Source organism: Sander lucioperca, chromosome 8 (genome assembly GCF_008315115.2).
Source record: "Sander lucioperca isolate FBNREF2018 chromosome 8, SLUC_FBN_1.2, whole genome shotgun sequence".
In the NCBI taxonomy this organism is placed as follows: domain Eukaryota; kingdom Metazoa; phylum Chordata; class Actinopteri; order Perciformes; family Percidae; genus Sander; species Sander lucioperca.
Window position 1 is genome coordinate 27781039 of NC_050180.1, and position 20077 is coordinate 27801115.

At 41.2% G+C, this 20077-nt stretch overlaps 1 protein-coding gene across 2 annotated transcripts; it reads left to right on the top strand.

The window, feature by feature from the left end:
* The first annotated feature begins 98 nt into the window (after nt 1-98).
* serpini1 (serpin peptidase inhibitor, clade I (neuroserpin), member 1) lies at nt 99-18756 on the top strand. Of its 2 annotated transcripts, none has more exons than XM_031290798.2 (9): nt 99-196; nt 9962-10250; nt 11460-11690; nt 12009-12203; nt 15021-15225; nt 15801-15898; nt 17440-17526; nt 17749-17838; nt 17980-18756. In XM_031290798.2, the coding sequence occupies exons 2-9, from the start codon at nt 9983-9985 to the stop codon at nt 18054-18056; spliced, it is 1251 nt and encodes a 416-aa protein (XP_031146658.1). In that variant the 5' UTR covers nt 99-196; nt 9962-9982; the 3' UTR covers nt 18057-18756. The 2 variants fall into 2 exon arrangements, with proteins under 2 accessions (XP_031146658.1, XP_031146657.1); XM_031290797.2 differs by having other exon boundaries at nt 138-196; nt 9939-10250.
* The last annotated feature ends 1321 nt before the right edge of the window (nt 18757-20077 follow it).

The window sequence follows — 20077 nt, forward strand, 5'->3', positions numbered from 1 at the left end:
TTAAGCAAAGACGGAAGCAGGAAGGGGTGATTTATTTCGTTTTACATCGATAATCTTTGGTCGACGTTCATTGGACCAATTGACGCGGAGGGGGCGGGGTCTGCGGCAAGCATCAAGCTGCGTGCGGCGCTCTAGGAGAGCAGCAGAGAGAGACCGCACACATCCATCCATCCACCCTACCTAACAGCGTTTATCGGTAAGAGCCGTTTTAATAACATACAACTGGTTCAGTCACTAAACCTGCACTAATTTATCTGAATGACACGATAGGATAGCAAACAAACTGCTCAGGTTTTGCGAGATTGAAAAAAAAAAGAATCGCTAATTTCTTAATTTTTCCATAGAATATTTTTTTTTGAAGGTGTTAATGTGTTAGTGTAATTTTGTGGTAGCCTATTAGTATAAAGAGATTATGATGCTTTTATCAACATGTGTAGGCTTTTAATAAGGGGGCGGATGGAGACGCACACTGGAGCCAAACATTTCTCCAAGCCTATTGATTAAAGCCGTACCCGTGTGTCCACCACCCAATGCTATTTAATTTTTGTCGGTGGTCTATAATTGCATTGCTTGTTTTTTTTTCACTGAAAACAAGCTCAGGCGTTGCAGTGTAGTTCTTGCCCTTGAAATACAGGCAAAGGCGCAGTGAGTGAATGTGTGTGAAATAACGAGGCAGATTGTAGTAGCCTGGTCCTACCCTATCCCCACCCCATATACACAAACACATACACATACACATACCACTTGTTATTCCTTAATGCAGGTCTAAGTGTGTGTGTGTGTGTGTGTGTGTGTGTGTGTGTGTGTGTGTGTGTGTGTGTGGTGGCTTTGGTAAAAAATTATGTAGTAACAGAACAGGTTGAAGATTCAGCTGATTGAAAATCTGAGGGATAGAGAAACAAAATACCTATCTTGTAATCCAAAACTAAAATATTATGATGTAGTTATATGTAAAAATGACATTGCACCTCAAGTTAAATCATAGGAATTTCATAGTGATAGCCTACCAGAAAACATGGTCAATAATAAACAATTCAGTGTTGCTCCCATAGATATAGAACATTCTATATCTATGGTTGCTCCTTCCAATGTCTCATTCTCTCAATCCACATAGATCTCTCTCTCTCTCTCTCTCTCTCTCTCTCTCTCTCTCTCTCTCTCTCTCTCTCTCTCTCTCTCTCTCTCTCTCTCTCTCTCTCTGTGTGTGTCTCTGCAACTAAAATAATCCTAAATCCTCATTTATGCCCATAGTTCTATCAGCACCATATTCAGAAAAAAAGTGTCCCTTTCAGTCATAATCTATTAATCCCTGCATCTAAATCACTGGTTAATCTCTACTGATGCTGTTTCGTCCCTATGCCCTCCTGTGGTGTGTGTGTGTGTGTGTGTGTGTGTGTGTGTGCGCGCGCGTGTGTGTGTGCGCGTGCGCGCATGAGTGTTGATGTTTTTCTGTCAGTTACATATTCTGCTGTGAGAATAAGAGGAAATTTGCAAGAAGTGCTGCAGTTGACTATTGATACATCATCTCAGACTCGAATCGAACCAGCTAATTGCTGCAGTATGAAGTGATGTGGGAAAAAAAAACCTAATCTTTCTTTTCTTGAAATACATTTATGCTCATGGTTACTGAATTTGAATTTACTGAACATGCAGTAACACAAAATCATATACAGAATACAGAGAAAGGTGGGTAAACTACATTTCATCAGTTTTCCCTTCTGCGTTTGTTCTGCTTTTTCCTTCACTTTCTAAACAAACTCACACATTGAGTCACACCACCTGCACATACACACTCAGGCAGCAGGTTTGTCTCCCGTATATTCTGCTGCAGCAAAGACACAAGGGATTAGTTTATACCTGGCCAGATAGGAGGATGAGAGCGGAGAGAAATTCAGGGAGGAAGAGGTCAGGAGTTATATCAGGGAGTTACAGGGAGGAAATCAAAAGAATGGAATTTAATTGTTTATTTAAATGATTGATCCAAACTGTGAGTGGTTAATACCGTTTCTAAATATCCATGTTGGAAAACCACATTGTATATACACTTTTAAAATAAACCTGTAAAATATAAACATTATCTGATAAATTCAAGATACTGCGTTACCTTTTAACATTTGAAAAATATTAATTTTGAAACAATACATGATGGATAATTAATTTCTCTACAAATCTCTATACAAGATTGTACACATTTAAGGGAAATGCACCGCCATTTCACAACAGCCTTTTCAACCTTTTACAATCATGTCCAGCTCACATCAACTCTCTGGCTCACAAGCACACAGACATGCATTCACACGTGTAACCTGGAATCGATCTGTCGATTGATTGGTGGCACTGAGGAGTAGGCTGAGTGTAAAAGAGGGACGATGAGAGACAGAGGAGGACAGTAAAATGGTTGAAGTGATTTGGTAATACCCATATTTTCCCCTCGCTCAAACTCCATCAAATACCAAATCAATTTGAATTGAATCTCCTAATTGTCTCACTTGTCACCATCATTGTCTCCCTCATTATCTTCTCAGTTTTCACACCTGTTTGCTAGCTAACCCTCCACCCCCCCCTGAAGCGAGCAAACAATCACAGTTCAGTTTGTGAGCGATTCAAACACCCTTATTATCACCCTGCCATCTTTCTGCTCTCCTCTTCACCTGGCTATCACTTCTTATTCAGCATCACCCGCCCTGTCTCCCTTTCTTACCTCTGTTACCCCCCCCTCCCCAAACACATACACCAACGCACACGTTTCCCCCTCAGGACTAGTTGACAGTGACCTTTCCTGTGCTCTAGTGTCTCCCTGGTCTTTAGTCCATTTGAAAAAGACTCCAGTCTTTTCACTTTTACCACTGACCCCAAATAGAGGCCGATCCAATTACAGCTCAAACCTCCTAACTGCGCTCCCACAGCACCGTGTGTGTGTGTGTGTGTGTGTGTGTGTGTGTGTGTGTTTCTGATATAGAGAAAGAAAAGAGACTGAGTGTGTCTTGGCAGAGCGGGCGGGGAGGGGGGGGGGGGGGGGGGGGCAGTCAACCATCTTGCCAGGCTATGCAGGGGGCCGTTAGATATCATTGGCTCCGAGTCAAAGCTGGTATCTGCGTGGAAGCTGCCTCTATTCAGCTTGACTTTTCAGTGCACTTCCTGTGTTTGTCTATCTGTCTTTATTTGCATCTTTTTCTCTTTTGCAAATGTCCTACACACACTTCTTCCGCATTTTTTGTTGGTTTCTGTCTCTGCTCATCTTTTTTCTTCTCTCTCTCAGTCCATCAAACTGTCTTTATACCTCTTTATCTCTCTCTCTCTCTCTCTCTCTCTCTCTCTCTCTCTCTCTCTCTCTCTCTCTCTCGCTCTCTCTCTGTCTCTCTCTCCCGTTGGGTGTCTCTGTTAGCAGGGATTAATGAAGGGTTTTTAACTTCTGTTTGCCCTCTGTGGAGTGTACAGCGAGCATCCTGGGACTTCAGGCAGGTTCCATAGCCCATTATATCATTTTCTAACAAGGGGCTGAATGAGCTGTTACTGAGCTGAGGATGGGCTGTAATTTTGTCTGCTACTGGGATGGATATAAACTGTAGGGGTAGGATTTATTTGTTTAATGGGTTGTTTCTTTAAGTTGAATAGGTGCTAATGAACTATTGCTACACCCACAGCAAGCACTAGAAACCCCATGTATCATGCCATTGTTGTGTGTTTGAAAGCCAGACAGACAGGAGGGTACTCTGTCCCTACACTATAATTGATACTGTTCTAAAAGTACTGAAGAGAGTGCTGCCTTCTCAGTTACAGAATTAATACTATTCTATAACACATTTCACACTTGTTATAATTTCCTATGCATGAGGACATTGAATTCATTGAATTGGCCACTTTAAGCTATAGTGCGTAGTTTGTGCCGCCCCCATGAGGAATTCTAAGTAATGACAACAAAACTGCTGGAGCGTCCACATAATACAGCCTTCCGTGACCGTGCACCACCCCCACCCCCCTTCACACAGTTGCTAGTAGCCAAGGAGGACACGGAGGATTAAAAAAACATGATGGACTCTTCAGAAGACGTCATTATCTTCACTCAAGCTTCTGTGCGGGAAAGTCCCCGGACGACACTATCTATTGAACATAGCCATACTGAGAAATACAGAGAGAGTTGTGTGGAGCCGATAGTCTTGATTAGCTTTGTAGCAACTCATTTGACAATGGCTTGAATGTAACAGACGTTCATTAATATAAAAAAGTTACACACTAAAGCTTTAACAAATGATATCCTGAAGTCGCTGGAGGGACCATTTATAAGATACTCAGTGTTTCCCCTCAGATTTTACTGTCCAGTGGGATAAGATAAGATAGGCTTTACTGATCCCACACTGGGGAAATTCCCTTGCCACAGCAGCTCAAAAACATTCAAATGCAACAGAATAAGATAAAATATACATTAAATAGAATAAGAAATGGCATATTGCACAGTAAGAGGTGACACAGTAAACGTATAAATAAATATGCATTGTGCAGAATATTGCCAAGTGATGGATCTGTACTGTCTGGAACCTGCTGGTATCTTAATTAAACACCACCACCACCAATACTAAACTGCTCACAGATGCTTTTGCACAGAAGACATTCTGACGTGTCACAGTAGGAAAAGCCCAAGTGTAAATGATTTTAAAAAAAATCAAGCTTTGTTAATGTAACACAGCAAAATAAAGGTGGGGTGGTGATGGTGCAGTGGATATAACACATGCCTTTGGTGTGGGAGACCTGGGTTCAATTCCCACTGTGATAATGTGTCTCTGAGCAAGACACTTAACCCCTAGTTGCTCCAGAGGTGTGTGACCTCTGACATATATAGCAATTGTAAGTCGCTTTGGATAAAAGTGTCAGCTAAATGACATGTAATGTAAAGCTTCACTTTTTACTGTGACACTGAATGAATGAAATTAGAAGATTTTGTTTTAAATGATGAACCTGCAGGGTGTAATATATTGTAACCTCTACAAAATGATGCTGAAGTGGCAGTTAACCTACCCTAAAAGGGCACAGTGGCGGATTTTCTCTTCAGAACCATTAATAATTATTAGTTACTTATAAATAATTTAAATTTAAGTTTATAAAATTGTGATCATTCTTTTGGTTTTTGAGATTCTATGGTAACAAAATTAATAAACAAAATTGTGTGCTGTCATTCATCACAATGACACAATAGGGTTATCCAGGCAGGTAAATCACATCAGTGTGTACCTGAGCAATGAAGATGATTGTGGTGTGAATAGTTGGGCTCAAGCACTAACAAAAGTTGTAATACAGTTAAACTACTAAACAAAACTGTTGCGCTCGCTCTACCAAAATTTGCTTCTTCTGAGATTCAGGACCAGCCACTCAGCCATTTAGCTGCTGTTGCTTGGTTGCTACAGTAGGTGCAAATAAGCAGCGAGAGCCGAACGGACAACTTGATTGATGAGTTGTATCCACTTTATTGGGCACAGTAATGGAAGTCCCCAGCCGCCACAAGAGTTTAATGCTTCCTTTCTGCTAGACTGCAATGGAGTTAAAGGCTGTACACAGTGGTGGGCTTTATTGCAGCCTTGCTGTGTAAATCTTTTGCTCCACATCCGCAGGTGAGCATTAGGTCAGAGACGGGTGTCTAAATAAACTGGGCAAAAGTGAGAAAAAAGTGAGACACTCAGAGAAATGAGTGATTTGAGATTAATGATGTAGGTGTAATCATTTTTAGTGTTCATGAGTCTTGCATTTCACTCAGTTCAAAACCAGAATACTGTAGAAAGCAGCCGCTATGGCGCCTCCCAGGAAAACTTGAAACTCATGAATGATAATCAGACTCCATTATCTCTGTACTGCAAAGCCCTTTATAAGTTATACAGTACGTCTTTATGGTGAAATCATGCCATTTTTTTTAACAGAGCATCCATCGCAGAAATTCAGGGCCAGAGATAATCACAGACATTATTCTCTGCAGTTTATTCCCAGAAGGATAGGCCTTCATGAAATGGGATGTTGTTTTCATAGAATTCGTCAAAGCGCCTATGAGCTTCGGCAGTTTGGAAGTGTACTTAGAGCCTAAGCGAGCCAGTGTGCTGTGATTTCAGCTGGAACAAGGGGTGGGCTAAACAGGGAGATACTGTTGGGGGACTTCATTGTGATCACGGGAGCTTGCCTTGTTTTTGCAAAATTACTGAGTGCTGTGGTGTGTGTGTGTGTGTGTGTGTGTGTGTGTGTGTGTGTGTGTGTGTGTGTGTGTGTGTCAGAGTCAGAGAGTGCATTGAGTGACAGAACTGGAGCTGGTGTGAAGAGTTCTTGCACAGGGGGGTTAGTCAGAAAATGCTGAGTAGTGTGTGAAAAAAAGGAAAGAGAGTTTATCTGCCTGTATGGAAGGAGGAAGATATCTATAAAGAGTAAAAATTCTCTCTGTCAGCTTGGCAAAACGTCGATCACTTGCAGTAGCCTTGGTAACCTTGGTCTGCGGAAATATGTACTTCAAAGTGTGTGTGTGTGTGTGTGTGTGTGTGTGTGTGTGTGTGTGTGTGTGTGTGTGTGTGTGTGTGTTTGTGTGAGGATGTCCATGTTTAATAAATTCCCCTGGCCTGCGAAGCATGCCGTCTCAAGGTGTTGGGTTTAAATGGCAGTAAGGATTAACGTACGTGCTGTGGATTTGGGTGACGTCACATTTTAATTGTGGAAATGTCAACTGCCGATCTATTCTGTCTGAGAATTAGGATTACACAGAGAGATTAGAGGCTGCTTTTAAAGGCCAGTGAGTTTAATTGCATGGGCATTAATCAAATTGTCAGGATTAAACTCTTGCAACTTAAACCATGAGAGATTTTCTAACATATTCTGTTCTTTTAGTCACAAGAGAACATTTTATAGCTGGGTGTTGGGTTTCCCCGCTTACGTGGGAGGCATGCTGGGAACCCCACCTGAGTAGATTGGAGCCAAAATTGGTCTCATAGTCATCAATGGCTAAACTGCCAAAGTGTGGGATCCTCTTGCAGACAACGTGCCACAACTCAAAAGGTCAGAATGGTGTCACCATTACAAGTAATAGCCAGCCACCCATGGTGTTATTATCCACTCACACATGCACACTCGCTTGCAGACACACACAGGTGCATACACAATGATGCTCCACACTACTTTCCCTGGCTTAACTGCATGGCTGGGTTTTTCCTTACAGAAAGCAGGGCTGTCTGTCTCAGAAAGGTTCAGCTCCCATAGCTCAGAAGGTCAGGAACATTACCTCCATTTACATCTCTGCCAGCAGCCCCCTCCTTTCCCTTAGCCTTTCTCTGGATCCCTCTCACTCTCTCTTCAGTGTCTGACGCACGACATGTGAGAACAGTTAAACACACGTGACTAACAGTTTATCAACTGCAGTACACCAGGTTTGTGCCTTTGGGTGTCATTTGATTTTTCAGTTAAAATTTTTAAGTTGTGTATCACTATTTAACAAGGCTGTTTCCAAGGCTTTAACCAAAACTTCTGTGCCTGCCTAATGTATATGATCAGATTAAATATGTTACAGTATTTCTATCAAAGGACTTAATTCAATTTGTCCAACTCTAATTCTCTTTTTGGACAACAATGAATGGACGCATTGAACAATGGGCTGGTGTCATTCTGTATTTTTGTTACGGCCAACAAATCCAATGAAAAGAACTTTCTGACTTTATGAGCAATTTTGTCTCAAGCTCTTAGCCCCAAGCCAATTTCATCCAACTGAAGCTGTAAAGAACAGCTCACAAATATATCGTCGCTGTCGGGTGAAAACCTTGTATGTCCAAAATTAAAAAAGGTTAATTTAAAAATATTTGATTGAGCTATTTACCTAAGATGAAGTCAGACAAAATTGCCTCGTCACTGTTTAAATATTTGTTAAACCCACAGACAGATGTAAAGGGTGATAGAGCATTTGTTGGGAACTATTTTCAGCCGCAGATTGGCTGCTCTAGTGAGTATTTACAACAGGAGGGTGGTGTATGTGGGATTGATTCAGAAGAAATTGCAGTGTCCATGTTCATAGTAACATGAGAACAAGTCACCCAGTGTAACAGCTTGGCTCTTTGATGTATTTTTAATAGTTTTTGGACAGCAATGGAGGTCTATGGCACAGAGGAATAAGCTTTGGCTACATAGACACAGACAATCAATTCATTGTTGGTTTTGGTTCATGGAACTAGTTGACAATAAGAAAAAAAATCAAAAATATCACCAGACTAATTCTTTATTGTATTTGACATAAATGCGTCCCCCAAGTTGGACTGGCTTTATTTTGGAGGGAATGTTGTTTGTCACATGCCACAGCACAGCAGAGGAAAGGACAGTACATAACATGATGGGGCGCTAATTCTCTGGCTGCTGCTCATTGTTGTGGTTGTTGACACTCAGGTACATTGTGACCACAGTCACCTTGCGTCCCACACATACAGTAGCAGCCAGCAGATTCCAGCCTTGCTTGGGACTGCCAATTGAATCCTTTATACAAACGGTGTAATGACAACAGCACAGCAGAGAGACAAACAACAAAACAAATGTCCATGTGTTATTTCACACTTCATTGCTGCCTCTTGATATATTTCTCTACACTCTCTCTCTCTCTCTCTCTCTCTCTCTCTCTCTCTCTCTCTCTCTCTCGCTCTCTTTATGCAATATATAATTGACTTTGTCTTTTTTTTGTTTGGGCAGCAGAAAACAATGTTGCCTGGCAACAACAGCACCAGAGAGATGGCGCAGTGTGTGTACATTGCTTGTCATTTTAAAAGGTATAAAGGGAGGGTTAAAGGGAATGAAAAGGTAGAAAAGTAGAGCGATGAGAGAGAGGTTGGTGAAGATAGATAATATATGGACCAGAGGGAGATGAAAAAGAAAGCGAGAAGTGTGATGGCATGGAAAGATGAGTGGAAGGATGGGGGGTGCAAAGTCCGCTTCCTAATCAGTCATTACGTACAGACAGACAGAAACTCATCCATTCACATTTGGCTCAAACACACACACACACACACAGAGCGAAGCAGATTTTGAAGGAAAAAATATGATTTTACTCAAGATGATAAGCATGGCCATAAAATATGTATGAGTTAATTTAGCAGATGTGCTCTGAACAGTAATACTGACTGCAGTCAGCAGTGCAGTTATAGTTACCACACATTCTTATTGTTTATATACTATCTCACTGCCTCTCGTTCTCTCTCCATCTCCTTCTGTCTGTTATTACTGTAACTGTGCACAACTCGTTTAAACTCTTCATGTTTGTGTTTTCTTCCTTCCACCATTTTAAGCAGTTTCCAGTATTTAACAGTGGCTTTATGAGAAACACAGTCCTCTTTGCATTTATAGGTCTAGGTATAGGAGTTGTTACAGGCTGTTTTTTTATAAATGCATTTCTTTTTTGTTTTCACAATTTAATTGTTTGACTGACAGATGTTTCCTGTCTCTGTCCTCTGCTCTCTTTTCATCATCCCACATCCCGGCTCTCTCTACTTTCATCTCTGTCTCTCTCCCTTCCAAAATCCTCTTGTCCTTAATTTCTTTTTCTCCTTCATGCAATAATCTCTACCTTTATCTCTCTCTCCTTCATCCTCCTTTCTGCAATCCTCTTCTCTCTAACTTCACCTGTCTATCATTTCTGCAATTCTCCTCTGTCTTCTTTTGGCTCTGTACCTCCCCAAATCATTCTCTCTTTTTCATCTTGTCTTCCCTCCATCATCATCTACTTCCTTACACACCTTTTTGGCTGTGCATCCCCCATCCATCTCTCCAATCACTCATTTCCTGTTCCTTAACCCCCCGCCCATCCTTTCCTCCCTCTTTGCCTCATTTACTCATCCTCTCTTTTTTTCCCTTCTTCTCTATCTCATATTCTCCCCTGTATATCTCTCCCTCTCACCATCATCACATTATATTTGTCATATTTTTCTTTCCATCCATTCTTCTACTCCACACATCCTTCTTCACTCAGCTATCTGTGGTCTGTGCTGCGATGTTGATCCTGGACGTTTTCTCACCGCTCCTCCTCCTCTCCATCCTGTTGCCGCGCTATGGTTGCCGGGTTGCGGAGATTCCAGAGGACACTACATCAGAGTTCTCGGTCAGACTGTACCATCGGCTGCAGGCGGCGGGGGATCAGGATAACATCATTTTCTCCCCGCTGAGCGTGGCTGTGGCCCTGGGCATGGTGGAGCTGGGAGCCAGAGGGGCTTCACTGGAGGAGATACGACAGGCTGTAGGATTCAGCCACCTGCTGCCAGGTGAGAGACACATTCATGAGCACAGATTCACCAGCATCAGGGTCAGCAGTGGGCAAAGGAACACTAGCTGGATCCAAATTATGAAAGTGGAAAGTCTTTGGTAGAAGGAAATTCATGTTTGTTATTACATATTTGATTAAAGGCACTCCACCAATTTTACACATGAAGTTCAGTTTATTTGTCAGACTTACTCAGGTGGGGGGGGGGGTCTAATGAAAAATGCTATCCAGTTGCTTTATGGGTAATGTAGGATCCAGCTTGACTCATAGTAGGGATCAAAGGTCATAATATCTCCCCCCAACTCGAAGGAAGTGAAATATTAAAATCACCAGAGTACCCACTTTAATATAACATAATTATATGAATTTATCTTAACCACAAGCCTCATGCAACATACGCACAAACATGCATGTGCTGTACATGTGAATGCCCCTACACCTTCAGTAATATACACTGTTACATCCCAGCCCCAGTTCAATGGCTTCAAAGTAGCTGATAAAGGTCAGTGGCAAACGGCAGTGACACAGACAGTCATTTTAGATGGTTTCCTTCATTACTTTTAGTATGGCAGCATATTTATTTAATACAATATATATGGGCATTTATTTCCGTATTCCTGTTTAGGAATGTAAATGCTCAAGCAGTCAAAAGCCAGTAATCATTTCATTTTAAAGGTGTAGTAATTCATTTTTTTGTTTCATTGTTACCAAGGTAAATATATTTGCTACACATTCAAAAATGTATACAGTCATTTTAATGAATATAAGTTCCCTTCACCCTGAAAACAGAACGCTAAATGACAAGAGAAAGGTGCTTTGCAACATGTGAATAAATACACCAGTAAGACAACTCCTGAATAAAATGATAAATGCATGCTAAATTACATTAAGATTAAAATTCCCACTGTGACCGAAGTACTGCAAGTTTAAATGGTTCAATTGTACACAATCTGTGCTTATTTGTAAATGTGAGCAGCACGTGATAAAAAAAAGGTACATTAAATATTTGTGAATGATACAGTTACGTTCTGATATAAAAAGGGGTATGTGCTTCATTTCTCATTTATTTGTATTTTATATGCATAACATTTTAATTTTCTATTGCATTACCATTGTTCAACAAAAACACCATATGGATCTTTTCCAAAGCACTGTACTCAGTATACACACCTACAGTATGAATGTGTGTGTGTCTCCCTCTGTTCTCCAGGCGTGGAGTTCTCTTTGCTCCAGAACCTGACAGCGGCGCTGTCGGACGATGACACCCACTATATTATCCGATTTGCCAACAGCCTCTTCCTGCAGGAAGGCGTCACCTTTAACCCAGAGTTTCTGCATCTGATGAGGAAGTACTTCCGGGCTGACGTGGAAACAGTAGACTTCAGCGAATCAGCAGCCGTGGCCGAGCAGATCAACAGCTGGGTGGAAAATCATACTGAGAGTGAGTTGGAGACGGAGGGATGAAGAAAGGGAAAGATACAGATGAAGGGAGCAAAGGAAAGGAGGGCGATATGAATACATAATTACATCTACAATCCCAGCATACTGTAAAGTGACAGGGAGTTACATCATTGTTTGTTTGATCACATCATCTTGTACAAAAACAAAATTTAGTAAAAACATTTCCAACCCTCAGTTGCACAAATCTCTATGCTTATCCTTGTGTACGACTTCAAAAACTGCATCACAGCAGGCGCTGTCCTTAGGCCAATGAAAACTAATATAGATCCTAACAAACTGTACAAATCACTTTCTCCAGGTAAGATCCGTGAGCTGCTATCAGCCGAGGACTTTAGCAGCGTGACCCGCCTGACCCTTGTGAACGCTGTCTACTTCAGAGGATCCTGGAAAAACCAGTTCAGGCCAGAAAACACCAGAACCTTCTCCTTCAGCAGAGACGATGGCTCTGAAGTCCAGACACTCATGATGTACCAGCAGGGAGACTTCTACTATGGTAAGGATGAGGTGTGTGTGTGTGTGTGTGTGTGTTTGTGTGTGTGTGTGAGCGCGCATGCGTGCGTGCCTTTACAATTGTACTTCTGGCTCTTTTTCTGGAGCCCTTCAATTTCAGCTCATATTTCCTGATGTTATTTAAAATGTTAATCTTGCATCTGAAATATTCATTTTTGCAGTGTTATTCCCAGGAAAGGGTTTTCTTCTCATTGAGCTCTGCTGTTAAAATCTTCTTCACTTGCACAAACTCCTCTGGTACGTCTGTTAGATTTAGTTTTTTTTTAAGGCTATGTTAACGTCATACCATAGTGTTAAGTCATGTAGTACTATTAGGCTATTTTACTCTGACAGAAGTTTGGATAAACAACGCTGTCTTTTCAGAGCCCCCCCAATGCTAGGGGCATTTTAATTGTTTATTAAAATCCTGTTTTTCAATCGAGTAATGATAAAGTAGTAAAGTCACTGTAAATTTCCAGATCTCTCTGAAAAGATCTTTCGCTTCTCTCCAATTTAATATTTCGTCATTAAAGTTTTACAAACAGCATGTATGCTGCAATACACATTTTTAGTTTCAATGAAAGAAAAAAATCCTTTCAAGAGGACAAACAACTGAAACAAGGCTGCAACTAACTGAATAATTGTTTAGTCTATGAAAAAAGCTGGAATATTTGCATATGTTGGCCTAAAACCTTTTTTAAATGATTAATTGGCTATCTAAAGTGTTGTCGATTCATTTTTATGTAGTTTTTTTCCTGCTTTTTAATGTCCAATACTGGTAAATGTGAAGTATCCTAAAGCCTACCTTATACACTTTCAAGTCATAATCTGGCTGCTTTGAGTTGGGAGAAGTACTATACTATATGTGTCAGATATCGGTGTACGTGGTGTTTTGCCAGCACTGTGAGGTGTAAGACTGTCCTGCAGGTTGGCTATAATGCTTGTCTTTTCTGCATCTAAAGGTGTGGACACACAGAGCCGATAATCGGCCGTTGGACAGCCTGGCGAGGTCAGTGACTCGAGTCTGTTCAGTGTGTTCCGTGCCGTTGTCGGTCCGAGGGGCCGTCAGCCTTCATTTTGGCCGATTTGACATGTATAAACGGCGGGGCGGGCACTGCCGGCAGTCAGACTCAAATGACCCATCTGATTGGTAGAGTGCTAACCCGGAAATGGGGAGCGGAATGAGCATGACTAGAGTCTCTCAAAATCTGGCGAAAATCTTTTAAACTGACCTTTCTTGATCTGAAATGAAGACAGATTCAGCAACTGCATGGTCTATTTCTCGCTTAAAATGTTTTCAGAAACACATTTCGGTGAATTATTTAAGTACAATATGAGATCGTATTCTGAACAAGCCGCCATGACAGTCTGTCTTTGAATTTCGGAATTTCCAGAGAAACAAGACCTGTGGCGCGTTCGTCCAATCAGCTGCCGGTTTTCATTTTTGGACGACAATACAGATTAGCGCCGCCTGCTGTTATGGAGACGTATTACATCTCGTCGCATTGGTGTGTTCCGAGGCACTTTTTTGACCAATTTGGGGAGACTGATCAGCCCAACTGCCTTTTCTGCCGACGTTTGGCCGTCGGCTCTGTGTGTCCACACCTTAAGATGGTTACATCATATTCTCACTGCACTGCTACTAAAGTTGTCGCGTTTGAGATATTTTGGTGCAGTCTGTATGTGTGTAGAGAGATTACACACTTGCATACACCTACACGTGTGTGTGTGTGTGTGTGTGTGTGTGTGTGTGTGTGTGTGTGTGTGTGTGTGTGTGTGTGTGTGTGTGTGTGTGTGTGTGTGTGTGTGTGTGTGTGTGTGTGTGGTGAGTGTAGTGTGTGGATGTGTGTGCTGCAGAACAGGGACAGGTCCTTTGGGGAGAAGTCTGTGTTTGCGTTCTCCTTAAGAAGCACAATCATTTTGGTTAAGTAAAATGTTTTGGGAAGCCACACCCTGCTCTCTGCTGCAACGTTGCCTCACTCTGCATCAGCAGCCGCTACGCAGAATGCCACATGTAAGTTAATGAAGGATGATAAGTCTTTTTATTGTAATTTTCCCTTTTTAAGCGGCTTCAAAAGAAAAAATGCATGTGCCAAGATTGGGATAAAGTCTGGCAGTGTTAATTGCTCTATAATCTCCATCTCACACTGCAAATACCTAAGTAAGTGAGATAATCTAATATTTAGATTTAATATCTAGTTGGACTTGTTTTGAATATAAAAGGATTATCGCATCCTGACTCTCACTTAATTCAAGTAAATGTTTGTTGGCTTGTCTTGATTAAAATTTTTATCTGTGGGTTTTGTTTTAATTCGATACAAGGGACAAGTCTGATCCACCTCATGACCATGAAGATAACACTTTCTCAGCCTCTGTAGCGTATCTGTGAGAAGATATCAGCTCTTACAGATGTCCTTGTGTGTAATCACATGTGCATTTTCCCCTAGATCCCAGATTGGTGTACTGGGTTTCATTTCCTGCCTGAAGGCAGTCGAGTGTCTGTTTGTGTAAAAAGTTATTGCACTAAAATTTGACAAACATGCATCTTTTTCTGCTGAACTACAGACAGTGTGAATGTAATCAATTGTCCAAACTGAAGCCTTTAAAGTGAAGCGTCACTGGTTTTTACTGTATTCAGTGCATCAGGGAAATGACCACACACGCTGTGATCAATACAGTCGATAAATGTGCTTTAACATCTGCCTGTGCTCCTCCTCAGCAAAGTTCACAAACCCATTACAGGATGCACCAACATGTGTGTGTGTGCATGGCTGCACATATCTTTCAATGCCTGCAATTGTGTATGTTTCCGCCCCACCAGGAGAGTTCAGCGATGGCTCACAGGAAGCTGGCGGCGTGTACCAGGTGTTGGAGATGCCCTATGAGGGCGAGGACATGTCTATGTTGATCGTTCTGCCTCGGCAGGAGGTGCCACTGGCTTCCCTGGAGCCCATCATCAAAGCACCACTGCTGGAGGAGTGGGCTAATAATGTCAAACGGCAGAAGGTGGAAGTCTACCTACCTAGGTGAGAAATGACACACATACACACATACACACACACACACACACACACACTAACACTCACATGCTGCTATGCAATATCTTCTGTTTTTGACACTATTGTTCTTCGGACATTTTGTGTACCCAATTTACCTCAACATGCCTTGGTTAGTTGTACAGTGATTACCTACATTACAATGACATTTGTTGTTGTGGTTGATACTTCCATTTCCCAGAATCCAAAGCCCATGGAGAATGTCCCTGCAGTACTTGCTGTTTTCGGTTTAGTCAGTTGAAAGAGCCATAACAGCAATGATTAATTTTTTCGATCATTAAATTGTATCCTCCATCAGTAGAAAACATTTGTAATGTTAATGTAAAATGGCGGTTCTTGAAACAGATTTCTCATTTTAAGGGTACCACAAATATTTAAGATAAGTAATTGTGTCATGCTATTAATCTCACATGCACCTGCACTGCAAATACATGAAGAAGACATCATGTTATTCACATTTGGCTAGCTACTGTATATGTAGGAATGTTAAAATGTAAATTACCACCACAGTGATGGACCCTGAAAATTCTGACTGCACTGTTTAGGTTCAAAGTGGAGCAGAAGATCGACCTGAGGAGCACTCTGCAGGAGCTAGGAATAAAGAACATCTTCACCAACGATGCTGATCTCTCAGCCATGACAGGTAACACTCAGCTGTATGGAAAACCACACACAGGGCAAAACACTATGAGACCCATAGATTATTATATAAAACACATAGTTGTAGACACAAATGGTAAGAGAAATAAACTCCCAGAAGGGTTCAGCATGAGAAGTTGATTCAATATGTCTGCTTCTTGACTGCAGTGAAGTTGCCTCCGGTACTTTCTCAGGTAACCAAGGTAACTGGCACCGAGTGGGCAGGTCAGAGCTGTCACATCATTTGGTAAAAATAGATCCAGAGAGAGAGAAAGACATAAATATGTATATAAGCAAAGGTAAAAATGATAAAGGTAAGTGAAGATAAAATATAAGTAGCTTCACATTCTCTAGCCTTATAGAGAACAACTGGATCGAAGAAAAATATCTCTATATAAACAAAAACTTTATTTTAAAAAAAATTAAAAGATCCCTAAACACTCAAGATGCTTTATGCTGAACAGCTTGTTCTTACTGGTCAGGTAGCGCTACTGTAGTATTATATTGTGAAACACAATCTGCAGGCTGTACTGGACATCTTGAACTAGCTCACCATGTATTTAGAGGACATGATCTATTCTGGCAGGTAGGTACTGTAGATAAGATAGACTGTTTTAAAATGCTTTTAATCAACTCATTAGGATTTTATGTCTGTGCAGACAGCACTTTTTTTTTTTTCAAATGGGTCTGCATGATGTGACCCCATGCTCTGGTTTATATGTTGTTACAAGGCTAAGCTAACCTGGGCTTGTAGGACAAACAGCTACTAAAGGCTAACCTAGCTCACAACATTCGTGGAATTGGTCTCCTCTCCCTGCGTGATGCATTGTGAAAATGAGACCTGTGCTTGCCTGGATGGGTGTATACTTCTAAGCGGGGTTGTGCTGTGTTAAACTGACTCATCCAGCCACTGTTTCAATTCGCACTCTGCCGCGCCTGCTTGAGCAACCTCCACTCCGGGTCTGCCTTTCAGCCTTCTTCATCGCCGTCGGGACTCTGCGGGCCTGCTCTCTGTGTTGTAGTTCAGGTTTTAAAAGGTGTATTTACAAAAAGTTGTGTTGTGGAAAACAAGAAAACGTCTCTTCAATCAAACAGTCTTTTCAATTAGAAACACTCTTCCAAAATGTTTTTCTCCAGCGTGTGTGGCCTGTAGCATTCGTCTGCTTGAGGCTCTCCGCCTCTGCTTCCTGAATCAATTCCTCAATCCATCTCCACACACGTGCAATGGCTGGGTTAAATCAGATAACAACACCACACTGCCTTATGTGACGTGTCAGTCTGGCCCTGTCCATCAGCTGACCACGCCCACTTCTCTAAAGACACTAGACTGATATCATAACAATGTTGATTTGACTATTGTGTGGGTATATTCTGTAACAGCATGTGTACCATGAGGTTTAAAGGTGTGCTGATGCACAGACAAAGAGAGTGTCATTCTATAATTGGACTCAACATCACACCCTCGTCACATCTCACACTGACTGATCAGTAGTCTAAAGACAAAGTGATGAGCTGTGTGCTTTTGTGCTTTTGTGTATGTGACAGATGGTAAGGACCTGTACATTGGGAAGGCAGTGCAGAAGGCTTACCTGGAGGTGACTGAAGAGGGGGCAGAAGGAGCTGTTGGGTCAGGTAGACTTCATCTTTTATCCTTAATCAGAATCTCCCTGATCATTAACATTACCACATACATAACACTTTCATGGGTCTTTACATCAACTTCAGGTTCACTAGACGCTGCCCACCTCTGTCAGGAAATAACTGTGATGTTTTTGTTCCCCCTTTCTCTCTCTCTCTCTCTCTCTCTCTCTCTCTCTCTCTCTCTCTCTCTCTCTCTCTCTCTCTCTCTCTCAGGAATGATCGCCCTGACCAGGACTCTGGTGCTGTACCCACAGGTCATGGCTGATCACCCGTTCTTCTTTGTCATTAGAAACCGGAGGACAGGTGTGTGTGTGTGTGTGTGTGTGTGTGTGTGTGTGTGTGTGTGTGTGTGTGTGTGTGTGCCTGTGTGCATGCATGTAATTGTGCCTCTGATATTCTGTACATGTGTGTTTTGACCTTTCCATCTGTTCCTTTCTTCCCCAGGGTCCATCCTCTTCATGGGCAGGGTCATGACCCCTGAAGTCATCGAGCCCAACGACCATGACTTTGACTCCATGTAACCACGATGTGAGGTCCCTCAACCTCAGCCTATCGGATCCTGACGTCATAAACACTACCTATCCTCTATTGCCATCTTCAGCTGTGTTTTATACTCTTAAAAGAAATATATACAAACTGAATATTATACGATATATTATATATTGAAATATGACATACAACATATAGCGTGACTGTGTTTTTATACTGGAAGCTTTAATCTCTTGGATACAGACATGCAGAAAGAGGAAGTTGTACATATTCTCTGGTAAAGGACGGTTTGTAAATGAGAAAGGAAAACACATGATATGTAATCCACGCACAACCCCTTTAAGTTCAGCAGCTTCGTCCTCACTTGTGCCCACACACACAATGCACAAAAATAGTTTTCTCTCTACTTCTAAAAGAAATATCTACTCTTTCTTACTACAATTACAGTGTGTGCACACTATAATGTTCACACTTTAATTATATCCCTGTACATTTGACATTGTGTTCTATATATACAAATATATACCCTGTATTTATTGCAGAATAAATGTGCAAACATTTTGTCCCTATACAATGAATCTTAATAATGCATCTGTTCCAGACAGTATTCTAGTCATTTTTTTACACTGTAGGCACATGGCTAAACTGCTGATGAACTAATATGCCTTATCGAATCTGAGTGGTTGATTAAGCCCCAGCTGGGCATCTCACAGGTGAGCAGAGGGGACTGCGTAACTAATGTGGGTTGCTATATATATATATATATATATATATATATATATATATATATATATATATATATATATATATATATATATATATATATATATATATATAATCTATCATGCAGGCGCACTGAAAAGATCTGCTGCACCGTTTTGGATGTACATACAGGGAGAAACAGTAACACCAGCTGTATTCAGTCTTTTGCTCAATAAATACATGAATGTGTTCCCATTAATGTGTCCTTCTCTGTGCATGGATGTTGTTTTTATGTGGTTAAAGGCAATTTTGAATGTAAGCTGTATTTTCAAGGACAATACAGATCATATGGGCCATCCACAACATTTACTGTAGGGTGGCATTAATCTGAATGCTAACAGCTAATACATCTTTCAGGTTCTTTTAATGAAATATTTGGAGGGATTAAAAAAGGTGCAATGCTTCAGGAGTTTGTGAAAACTGTTTAGAAAAAAGTCTATTACATATTCGGTGACTGAATATATAATGGACTTTATATAATTCCCCAAGGTTGGCTGATACGGTCGAACAGCCAACCTTAGGGCAGAAGTTGGCTGTTCAACCGTAACTCAGCTTCCCAGGGCAGCCAATGTCCTGCCAAGGCATCTTGGAGTAGTTTCAGGCCTGTGGCATCACCTAGCTACCACGCACACACGCAAGGAAACGGATCATATGGCTAGGGCAGGCCAAGGATATACTGTGACCATTGACGAATGAGACCTGCATGTTGATTCGGATAAATGCCACTTCATAAGGAAGACTGTATATAAGAAAATAAGAGTCAATATGTTCATAATACACCAAGTCTTTTTATTAACAAAATAAAATTATCAAATAATTACTGCCTGTGCTGTCAGAATCACATTTTCATAACTGTAGTAGCAGTGACACTGGTCCTTATGTATGTATATGTGTATGTATATATCTTTAATGTTAAGCAAATACTCAACATTAAAAAGTAATCTCATGAAGTAGACAATTGCCACACCAAAATTATTAACTAAACCCTTCACATCCAACCTCATCACAACCAACATATTGCTGTCTGCATGGCACTGGCACAGCGATAGTAATATATTAGGGAAAAACCTTGATAATTTACATCCCCAACAGATATTCCCTGCCATTATATGAGTGTTTGTGCTGTGTGACAAAAAAAGATCACAAGAAAAACACAAAAAGATGCTTTGATGTGACAGCCACCATCCCTACTGTGTCTTCAGTCGATGTTTTTGGAGCACCAATTATCTATGACATGTCACACAAAATGAAACAGATCGTAAAAGAACAAAACAAGTGAAATCCTTTAAAT

Coding starts and splice junctions, on each gene's coding strand:
- serpini1 (XM_031290798.2), top strand. CDS start 9,983: ATGTTGATCCTGGACGTTTTCTCACCGCTCCTCCTCCTCTCCATCCTG. Junction 15,899..17,439: donor TGATCTCTCAGCCATGACAG/GTAACACTCAGC, acceptor TGTATGTGACAG/ATGGTAAGGACCTGTACATT. Junction 17,527..17,748: donor AGAAGGAGCTGTTGGGTCAG/GTAGACTTCATC, acceptor TCTCTCTCTCAG/GAATGATCGCCCTGACCAGG.